Source organism: Parus major, chromosome 8 (assembly GCF_001522545.3).
Source record: "Parus major isolate Abel chromosome 8, Parus_major1.1, whole genome shotgun sequence".
Taxonomy (NCBI): Eukaryota; Metazoa; Chordata; class Aves; order Passeriformes; family Paridae; genus Parus; species Parus major.
The window spans coordinates 30,001,680-30,013,047 of record NC_031777.1 but is presented as its reverse complement, the minus strand read 5'-3'; the positions used below and the strand labels follow the sequence as shown (position 1 = coordinate 30,013,047).

Sequence of the window (11,368 nt, the reverse complement as noted above, 5' to 3'; positions counted from 1 at the left end):
CCTCATCCTCCCAGCACCATCCTGATTTCCACACATCCCAGTGCTGGCACGGAGCGGGGCGCATCCCAAATCGCCTCATCCTCTCAGCAGCATCCTGATTTCCACACATCCCAGAGCTAGGAATGGAGCGGGGCACATCCCAAACCACCTCATCCTCCCAGCACCATCCTGATTTCCACACATCCCAGCACCGGCACGGAGCGGGGCGCATCCCAAATCGCCTCATCCTCCCAGCACCATCCTGATTTCCACACATCCCAGCGCTAGGAATGGCTTTCCACATGGAAAAGCCAGAGCTTTTGATTGTGGGAGACAACAATCCAGGGATGCAAGCTGGGCCTCAATACCGGGAGCCAAGGGCTTGGCAAACCAGCGCATCCCGGCCCAGCGTGGGAATGCCCCTGGGGATGCCAGGCTGGTTGGCAGAGCAGCGCTGGTGGCACACAGCCCTGCTTTTTAAGCTCCAAAATGAAATAGTTTTGTCCCCAGCGAGCTCCAGCAGGAATCTGGGGCTCTGGGCCTGTGTGCCGGCAGTGTCAGCGGGTCGGTGTCTGACTGAAGGGTTCTGAGTTAATGATGTGAGGATTTGAAGGATTACCTCCATTTTCTGACTTCTGGGAGATATCAGGGATCTTCCACAATATCCTTTGCTGTTCGGCATTCCTGCAAACACACGGAGAAGAGCGTTTCTGTAGGAATCAAGACATTGCCAAGGAGTAATTGGAATTTTGCTAAAGGCTGGGTTTGGCTGGGGGGGCTGCTCTGGAGTGGAAATTTTGGGAGCTTGGATTTGGGTTTCACTGTGCTGGGTTCATGGATGGGCTGGAAGGCTTTTCCAAAGGAAATAATTGTATGATTGTTATAAGGGCTCCAGGTGAGCAATGGGCAAGAGACATGGAAATGTGCCAGTGCCTAGGGCAGCGACAAAATCCTGGAATTCCACAGAATCCCAGAGTGTTTTGGTTGGAAGGGATCTTAAATTTCATCCAGTCCCACCCCCTGCCAGGGCAGGGACACCTCCCACTATCCCAGGCTGCTCCAAGCCATATCCAGGCACTTCCAGGGATCCAGGGGGAGCCAGAGCTGCTCTGAGCTCCCTGTGGCAGGGCCTGGCTGTGCATCCCTCTAAACCCTGGATAAAGCAGCCAAAACACAAGATAAGGGCTGATGCTCTGCTGCCTGCACACATCCCTTCATCTCTGACCATTTCCTTGTGGGAATGCCAAGAGAAAGGGAATGGGAGCGCGCTCAAATATTTGGATCCCCAGCATGCCCCCAGCTCCCACCCACAGACCCTCCTGCAGCAGGATGGGAATTCCAGGGGGGGGCAGGATGAGCAATCCCTACCAGACAGCAGGAGGAAGCACAGCTTGAAGTTTGGTTACTCCTCCGTCGACAGGGACGAGGAACTGGACGTTGTTTAGAGCTACCGGTGTGGTCATTGCCTCTGTATTGTATTTGTAGTCGATGCGCAGGTCAGTGCTTGCAGGGTCACACCGCCAGCTCACTGCAAGGTTTAATGGAGTAGACTGAATACCCTGGGCAGATACCTTCCAAAATGACAGAAAAAACATTTAGTTTCCGTAGGGCTGAAGGGAGAAATCCCGTTTTACAGACGCGGACATCGCATTCGGAGGCAAGACCTTGAATTCCCGCTGCATTTAGTACTGGGCTTAAAGCCAGACAACCCAGAGCCACACAGAAGGGACAGTGGGACACCAAGCCCCCACCTCACATTAGCTCCACTCTGCACTAGGGAAACACCATTTTTTACCGCCAAAATCAGCACAGTTTTTTTATTTTTTATTTATTTTAATTTTTTTTGGCATGGTTTTATCTCACAAAAGAAACCCCTACCTGGTATTTGAGCATATCCACATTGTAATAGGTGGCTTGAGGTTTCTGTTCCGATACCTTCTTTAGGTGAGTCATCAGATTTGGCATGTTGACCCAGAACTCCTTGGAGTTGGAGTCGCTCTGCACGTTGTCACTGCACAGAGGAGAAGGAAGCCTTGGGATAACCTGCCTGGCCAGGAGAGAGCTGCTCTGCACAGCACAGGGGCTGCACTCAGTCCTGCCTCTAGATATTATAATATTTATATTATAATAATTTTATTATATTGTATTATATTATATTGTATTATATTATATTGTATTATATTGTATTGTATTATATTGTATTGTATTATATTGTATTGTATTATATTGTATTGTATTATAGCATATTATAGCATATTATAGCATATTATAGCATATTATAGCATATATTATATTATATTCTAGCATATCATATCATATTATAGTATAGCATAGCAGTGTAGTATGGCAAAGTACAGATAAAATGTAAAATATAAAATATTATAGAAAACATTATAATTATAATTATTTATTAAATAATATATATTATAATTTTATATTATATAATATATATCATATAATATATGATTATAATTTTAATATATTATGATTATAATTTTAATATATATTATACATTAGACTTTATACCTGATACATTATATATTATACATGATACATTATATATTATACATCATATATGATGTATTATACATTACACATTACACATTCTATATTTTATTGGCTCCCTCCCACACAACTCCAGCTTCTCCTGATCCATCTGCACTGCGACTCTGAGCCCCCCAAGTCCTGGGCTGATCCCCCAGTGAGGGCAGCAGGAAAGGGGGGGATTCTGCCCCTCTGCCCTGCTCAGGTGAGGTTGCACCTACAGAGCTGCCGCACATCAGGAGGACGCAGAGCCCAGAGGAGCCCCTGGAGCTGCTCCAGGGCTGGAGCCCCTCTGGAGCCAGGCTGGGAGAGCTGGGGGTGCTCACCTGGAGAGGAGAAGCTCCAGGGAGAGCTCAGAGCCCCTTGCAGGGCCTGAAGGGGCTCCAGGAGAGCTGGAGAGGGACTGGGGACAAGGGATGGAGGGACAGGACACAGGGAATGGCTCCCAGGGCCAGAGGGCAGGGCTGGATGGGATCTTGGGATTGCAGGGATTGTTCCCTGGCAGGGTGGGCAGGCCCTGGGATAGAATTCCCAGAGCAGCTGGGGCTGTCCCTGGATCCCTGGCAGTGCCCAAGGCCAGGCTGGATGGGTTTGGAGCAGCCTGGCTGGTGTCCCTGCCCATGGGATAATCCTGATATCTATCAGAATAATCCTGATGATCTCCCAACCCGAACCACTCTGGGATTTTACCACGCATTTAAGGGTTTGAGGGTTTCATTCCCAACATCCCCTTCCAAGGACGATACCTCAGGCCACGCACTCTTGCGAACACCCAGATTTCCTGGAATCCCGCGTTCCCCGGGGGAGCTGCTGAGGGAAAGGCTTACCAGCAGAGGAGCTGGGGGTTTGGCAGGACGTGCTCCAGCCTGTTGAAGTTGAGCACACGGAAGGTGAGCACGGCCGGAGCGGGGTTGTTGGCAAAGTGTCGGGTGATGCCCGCCGGGAAGGACAGCACCATCTCCCCCGTGATCTTCACGATGCACCTGCAGCGCCCAGAGCAGAGCCAGGGCGGGCAAAGGGGGCTCAAAATGCAGCAGAGAGGGAGGGAAAGCACCATGGATGGTGTGGGGACAGTCCCCCCTCCCCACCCTGCGCTCTGCTGGCCCCAGAGAGAGCAGAAACAGCACAAGGGCTGACAGGGATCTTCTTAAATATCGCTGCCCTGTTTAAAGCTTCTTGTTTTTTGCTGTTATTCAGTATTTTGGTAAAATGAATTTGTCCTTGGTCTGCCCTTTTGCGTTTTATCTGTTACAGGGTCTTAAGCACAGGTGGGAAAGCTTCCCAAGTTTCTGCTGGAATGCCATCCTGTTTTGGCATGGGAGGGGAAGGCTGCGGCCCCCGTGTCATCCCACAAAGTGGGAAGTGAGGTTTCATATCACAGCAGCCGAGGTTTTATTTCCTCAGGAGGAGAAAAGCCTTTATTTTGGGGTTTTCAACCCTTTTTATGAGGTGTTCCGATCCAGGTTAACCCGATCGGTACAAGGAACAACACCTCCCTCATCCCACTGGTGGGACAAGAGAAAAAACATCTCAGAACATCTGTGTCTTTGTATTGAGAACTAAAATCTTATTTCCAAAACAGTCCTTGAGAGAGAAAAGTTTCCCAAAAGGTTTTCCTTTGGGAAACAGATCAGCCACCGAGAGGCTGAAACTCTCTCAGGCTCAGAAAATCGCGTCCACACCCCCGGATTCCTCACACAAACCCCTCACCTCCCTTTCCCCCTGCAGAAACACCTTCACACGGGGCACCACAGCAGCCCCCGCACACCCCACCACCTCCTGTCCCATCCAAACCCCAAAACCCACCCAGGGACACCCCGAACCCGGGGGTCAGCACCTACTTGTTGGGGTCAGCGCCTTTGAAGTAGGCGTTGACGGTTTCGGTGAAGGCCGCGGCCACGGGCAGCGTGTCCTGTGCCCCCATGGTCAGGGGGCTGGGGCCTCGTGACGAGCCTGCAACAGAGCAGAGATGTCCCCTTGGCACCTGCCCGGCCCCGCTGCCCGGCCCCCCAGCCTGACTCGATGGGCAAATCACCAAAATAAAATCAAAAATCCCCCAAGCTTTGGATGAGGCTTTTCACAAAAAATGATCTTTTTTCCCCTCCCCAACACGCCGCCCAACGCCCGCCCCCGCTGCCAAAAGCAAGCAAAGAAAAGGATGGATGGAGGTGGCCAGGCGGGAGCAGCATGCGGGGGCTGCCACGCACCCCAGCCTTTGCATGACAGTTTTTGCAGTCGCTTTTTGGGCCCCGCAAAAAGGGGCTGGGGGGGTTCCCTGTGGCACAGCCGGGGGGGTCAGGCTGCCCCTGGGGATCGGGGTGGTGGCAGCGGCCCCCTGATGTCCCCTCCCTGAGCTGAGGGGGTCCTGCAATCCCCGGCACACTCTGCTCTCCTCTCCTGCCAGCTCCGCGCCCCGCTCGCTCCGCGGAAACCTCAGCGCCCGAAATCTGCGGATCGTCAGAAACCTGGGAAAACAGAGCCACTGGCACAGGGTGTCCAGAGAAACTGTGGCTGCCCCTGGATCCCTGGAAGTGCCCAGCTTGGACAGGAGCCAGCTGGGATGGTGGAAGCTGGAACAAACTGGAACAAGCCGAGATTTCAGGTTCTTTCCAAACCCAACCGTTCTGGGATTCCATGATTTGGAAAAGTGGAAAAGTTTGCCTCGGTGGTGCTGTGCATCCACGGACACTTGCCAGGCTCTAAAATAGTTCAGCCCTGCAGGATCACACACAGGTTTCCCTTTGCTGGCCAGGAGTTGTTGTTTCCAAAAGACAAAGTTTGAGGATGAAATCGTCACCGCAGTGCTCCGCAGGAGCTCCAGCTGTGCTGGAAACCCTCCCTGGGACCATGAGTCCCGTGCCCAGCACCAAGGTGGTTCCCACCGCCCTCTTCCTCATGGAAAGCACCCAAAGATGTCCAAGGATCCCACAGATACCCAAGAACCCCTGGAGAGATCATCCCCTGCCCTGGCACCGCCCTTCAGCCTCACCTATTCCCTGCCATGCCCCATTCTGGAGCCTTTTTTTGACCCCCCGTCCTGCAGAGCAGGTGAAGCACGAGGATTGTTTCACCCCAAAGCAGCGAAAAAAGAACAGCAAAGGACTCCAGAGGAGCAGCTTGTCCAGGGGCAGCCTCGCTCCATCCCCATCGCTGCCAGGCTGGGAGAAGGGATGGATCCAGCCCGAGGTTTGCCCAGAGTGTGCGAGCTCCTGCCAGCTCCAGCCAGAGCCGTCGGAATTCCAAAGCTGTAGGAATTCCAACGCCAGCCCCGGGAAGGGCAGCACCTCCCCAGGCAGAGAGGATGAGGGATATCAGGATATTTGCCCAAGCAAAGCTGAGCAAAAGGTGTCACGTTCCTGGGGAGCTCCTCTCCTTGGGCCATCCTCAAAAATGATCCTTTCCCTTCCTTCCCATTGCTGCACCCTGGGAATAACAGGGGTTTGGAGACAGGGAATTGGGATTTTCCACATCTCCTGGGAGAAGCACTTGTGTCACTTCAATTACACTTTGAGTTTGGGTATTTTAATGGGATAAATGATGGTTTCCACCAGCAAGGAGGGATCCTCACACCTTTCCAAGGCACCCGAGCGTTAATGGATAAATCCCAGTGCTCCTTCCTCGAGGTGCAGATGAGGGATTTTCCCTTCCAAGGTCTAAAAGTGTAAAAAATGGGAGCAGCCCCAGGTGTCACACATCCCAAGAGGCTCAGGGGAATCAGAGATTCCAGCTGCAGCCCGGGATGGGGATGCTCAGGGACTGTATCCGGCTGTTCCAGGGTGGAACACCTCACCCACACACACCAGACCCGTGTCACACACACATTCATTATCCTAACGAGCCCAGAGCCTCCTGAGGCCACAGCCCGGGATATTCCCTGGTGGAATTCCCAGTGAAGAACAGACACAGCTCCAGGTGAGGGCACGGGCAGCTCCCCAGAACTGCAGGACACCCCAGACCCCCATGGCTGAGGGGACACCACGTTTCCTACAAACCCTGCCCAAAGACACCACTGGCAGCAAATCCTTGCTCCCCTCCCAGAGCTCCAGACCCCTCAGAGCACCAAACCCGGGATATTCCCACTGCATCCACCCAGAAATACAGATGGAAAAACGTCCTCAAAGTCTGGATGTGGATCCGGGGCTATCAACCAGCAGAGGAGCCTCGTAGGGAAGGGCTTGGCAATGGGATCATCATTCCTTGGAGAAGGAAAGACCCAACTCCCAAATGCACAAATTCCAGCTGGGTTTAGCCTGGAGCCCGTGGCAGGGCATGGAATGTGGGGCAGGGCTCTCCCACACCACCACACTCCTCGTTTTTCATCTCTGCTTCTTCCCCTGCATCCTTGATTCTCCAGGGTGAAGAATCAGGAGTGAGCAGGGAGATCTCACGGATCCCCAGGCTCAGCTGGGATGTGGGAATGTGAGTCCAGCAACAGAACATCCTCATTTCTGATGGTCTGAACACCACGTGGGTGGAATTGGAGTGCTCAGTTCACTCTTCCCTCAAGAATCCATAAATCCTTCCCTTCATGGCTCCAGAGAATAAATTCATTTTTATGCTCAGGTTTTTCACTAAAAAAATAAACGTATAAACTATTATAAGCATTGCAATTATTGTCCAGAAACCTGAGAGACAAATCCAGTCGCTGTGGCACAACTCCACCCCAAACCTGCCTTTCCAGCTCCTGCTTCAAAAGCCATTCTTACAAACATTTCATTTGCACAAACAACCTGATAATAACAGAGATAAAAAAAAAAATCCACTTTATGGAGCTTTGGATCCAACCATAAGCAGCAGATCAGCCTAATTTGCCCTGTTTTTCCCTGCAAGAAGTGGAAAATGCAGCAGTGGAGTAGCCAGGGGATCCTAGAACATGATCCTGCACGACAGCATCGCCACAGCTCCTTCCACACAGGACAAACTGCCCCGTGCTCATCAAGCACATGGATCTTGCCACAAAAAAAACCCCAAATCCAGAAAGAAAACATCATTTCCCTTCTGGCATTCCATGCCCTGAGTTCCAGACGCCAAACTCAGCCCATTTCCTCTCACTTCCCTGCACATGACGTCTATATTTTTTTTATTTTCGAGCTGGGATTAAATATTTAGAGATAAACTGGGAAATCCAGCGTGTGGAAGCGAGACAGCTCCTTGCTGAGCTGTGGGATGATCCTGGAGGCAGAGCCACACTCCTGCATTCCCGGGATAATCCCACCCCGTGCTCCAGACCATTCACACCACCAGAACCAGCTCCAAGAATTCCAATCCAAGGTTCAGATTCCGAGGCACAAGAGAAGCCCCAGATGTGCAGCGCTGCCGCTGGGCTGAGCGAGGGGCAGGAAGGAGGCACGGAGCAGTGGGAATGTGGAGCTGGAATATTCCTGCTGAGGGATAACGCTGTCCCTGCTGTGCTCAGCTCTTCCCAGAGCTCCCAACAGAGCTTTCCTGAGAAAGGAAACCCAAACAGGGATTTGGGCACCAGGAGGGAGCAGCTCCTGGGTCTGCTGGAGTGGGGACAACGAAATGGGAATTGTCGGAGTGGAGACCTTGGGGCCAAGGAAAAAGGAGGAAATTAAGGAGCCCTGGTCCTTGATCCCTGCCTTCTGCTGCTGCTCAGCCATCACTGTCACCAGGACGGGTTTGCTCCGTGATCCCCAGCAGCCCATGCCGGGCAGTGCCATCCCAGGCCATTCCTGTCACCCCCAGCTGGGCAGTGCCACCCTGGTGTCCCCAGCCAGGCAGTGCCACCTTGGTGTCCCCAGCCGGGCAGTGCCACCCCGGGCCACTCCTTTGCAGGAGGGGACACTTTGGGAATGTCACACGGAGTCACCCCCCAGCTCGGCCCGCAGGCTCCACAACAGCTCCCAGGCGCTCCCTGGGGATTTGCGGGAATCCCTCCCCTCTGGGAATAAACCTCCCGCTTTTCCTCCCGCTTTTCCTCCCGCTTTTCCTCCCGCTGTTCAGGGGAAATGCTGGCTCGGTGCCTGCGGGATGGAGCTCCCCAAAGCCTCGGGGCTCTCCCGGCAGGACCGGCCGTCCTCGCTCTGTCCCCTCTGGGATGTGACACTGCTCGGAGAAGGTGCCATCGGCCCCAAACCGAGGTTTTCCCCTCCCTGCATCCTCCCCAAAGCCCCTCATCCACGAGGGACCCAAAACCCTCCGGCACTTCCGAGCGAGCGCCCCAGCAGCACAACCTGGCAGCGGCTCCGGGGTGGTGCCGGCGCTGCCAGCGCATTCCCGGAGCCTTTCCTGCCGAAATCTGGGATGGGAGGAGGGGATCCGACACCCTGTGGGTTTGGATCGACCGCACCCAGCCCGCTCCGGGGAGCGAGAGGGGGGAGAAGTCCTGGTTGGCAGAGTCAAGTTCCTCGGCAGTGCAAGCGGCTCCGCTCCCTGGTTTTCACCTCCGTCTGGGAATATTCAGAATGTTCCTTTGGGTTTTTTTGGTTTGCTTGGGTCGGAGTATTTTTTTGTTTGTTTGGTTTGTTTTTTTTTGGCAAAGTAAATCAACGAGTAAAAAAAAAAAGAGATCAGCGGGACAAATGGCACAAATCAAACCAAAAGTGATTCCGGTGGGACCGGCGATGCCATCCAAGTGGGCATAGCATTCCTCACGGGAAGCTGGATTGGATGGAGCCTGGAAAGCTGGATTGGATGGAGCCTCGGAAGGGAACCCCGGGAGCGAGAGAGCGAGGGGAGCGAGCGGTTACCGGCTGTGCTTTGCACTACTTACCTTCGAAAGTCAAATAAAACTTTCCTCTGTCAAACCAAACGAGGGAAGGCTGTTCATTCTCTGTATGGCCAGGAGTTGAAGCGGGATGGGAAAGGTTAAGGAGAGGGAGAGAGAAGGACACAGTGTGAGTCACAGAGCAGGTCATTAATGTCGCTACGGGGAGGGGGCGAGGTGCTGCGGGGCGGTCACACGTGCAGGGACAGGGATGTGACACCGGCCGCTGGCTCGGGACGCAAAGCGGGAAGCAAAGCTATGGAAGCCCAGATGGAAGAGTCGTTCTGCCCGCTGGCTGAGCGCTTTGGAGGGGTTTTGGTTTTTTGGCCACGGTAGAAGAGGTTTGTCGGCTGCTGGCGGGTTGTGCCTGCGCTCCTCAGCATTCCCGGCGGGATGCTGCTCCGGGTGCCACCCCGCGGTGACACTCAGGGACAGTGACACGATCGCACTCGCATCTCAGGACACGACACTTGCAGAGAACCGGACACACACACACACACAGAGCAGCGGATCCTAGCTGGAGTCCTCCCTTTCCCATCACAACCCTGCGCTCCCACCGCCTCCAAAGCCGCCACGCTGGAATAACTCGGGATCGGGGGGGTGTGAGTGGGGGGAAAACAGCTTTTTGAGCTGTTAGATGAACCTTTTGGAATTCGGGAGGTGCCAACCTTCCACCTCCAAGTCCTTTGAGTCACTGAGAAACTGTCATGCAAGGTGCTGCGAGCGGTGGGTGCCGCTCCGAAGGCGGAATTCTTTGGAAAATCTTGGAAATTTCCCTGCTAGTACAGTACCTGCCGGCGTTTCACTGCGCCTTTCAAACGCGGGCAGTTTGTCAATAAAAGCATCATCCTCTGATAACACAAGCAGAAGAAACGCAAAGGAAAGAAAGAAAAGAAAGGAGAAAAAAAAAAAAAAGAACACAAAAAGAATGAAAACACGGATCCCAAGTGAAACCAAGCAGCGCACTCGTAGAGACAGAAATGACGGAAAAGGCACCGACACGGGAATCAAACAGCTCCTTGCTCTGCCAGGAATTGTCCAGACTGACATGCAGCCAACGAGGAAAGCACACCAGAACAGCACGGAGGACACGGAGATGGAGCATCCCTCCCCGTGCTCCCCGACAAACTCCATCAGACTTTGCCGCAGGGAACGGGAGACGGGGAATGAGGTGGAGACAAACTCCAGCCCCGGCTGGATCGGGGTGTCCCAGCCCCCGGGACCTGCAGCGGTCCCTGATCCCATCCCTGCACGCCTCCCACCCCAGCTCCTCCTCTTTTGGGAATTGGAAGTTCTCCCTCCTCTGCTGTGGATTTTCCTGGATGCTCACCCTGGGTGGGGACAACGCAGATCCCAAACCCCGCCTCTCTCTGCCTCTGCCCCAAACAGCTTTTCCCGGGGTTTAGGTTGGATTCCAGCAGGAAAGGTTCCTCATCCAGAGGGGGCTGGTACTGCCCACATCCCCAGGGAACGATCCCGGCCCCGAGGCTGCCGCAGCAGCTCCAGGAGCGTTTTGACACTGTTCCCAGGGATGTCCAGGGTGGGAATGTTGTGGGATCTGTGCAGGGCAGGAGTTGGACCCATGATCCCATTGATCCCTTCCCACTCAGCATAACCTGTGCATGGAGTTGGAAGTGCAACACTACAAAACCTGGGATGCTCCTCCTGCTGCCCCCTTTGGAGTTCCCCAGTCAGGGGTGACCCCAAGAGCCTGGATTTTGGCTCTCCTCCCAGGAAACCTCCACGGAGGGTGTGGGACCCCAACTTCTGCCCCTCTGCTCAGCACGGGGAGCTCATGAAATCATCAAACAGCAGCTTTTGTTCCCAAAAACACGAGAGGAAAAAAAAGAAATCCAAAGGGAGAGGCTGGGCTCGGGTGGCAGGAGCAGCCCTCAGCTCGCTCCCATCGCCCTCCCAGCCTCCCACAGCCCCTGGCACCGGCTCTGGCCTCTGCCTGGCTGTCCCCTCCCCTAAAGCCGTGTCCCTGTGGCCACCGTGCCCTCAGGCACCGCTCAGGGTCACCAGTGGTGCCACCAGCAGTGCCCGCGGCACAGGGCTCACTGTGCAGGTGACATTTCTGTCCAGGTGACATTTCCCCAGCTCCCTGTCCAGGTGACA

General features: G+C 53.9%; 1 protein-coding gene across 1 annotated transcript in view; it reads right to left on the bottom strand.

Moving 5' to 3' along the window:
- SGIP1 (SH3GL interacting endocytic adaptor 1) overlaps positions 1–11,368 on the bottom strand; it is a 50,678-nt gene that overhangs the window by 3,494 nt on the left and 35,816 nt on the right. Inside the window, exons 16-22 of the mRNA XM_033516252.1 lie at positions 10,042–10,101; positions 9,257–9,316; positions 4,365–4,476; positions 3,351–3,506; positions 1,858–1,990; positions 1,348–1,550; positions 599–663 (exon numbers count right to left, since the gene is read on the bottom strand). Of these exons, the coding sequence (XP_033372143.1) occupies positions 599–663; positions 1,348–1,550; positions 1,858–1,990; positions 3,351–3,506; positions 4,365–4,476; positions 9,257–9,316; positions 10,042–10,101 (789 nt within the window). The remainder of the gene's footprint in view (positions 1–598; positions 664–1,347; positions 1,551–1,857; positions 1,991–3,350; positions 3,507–4,364; positions 4,477–9,256; positions 9,317–10,041; positions 10,102–11,368) is intronic.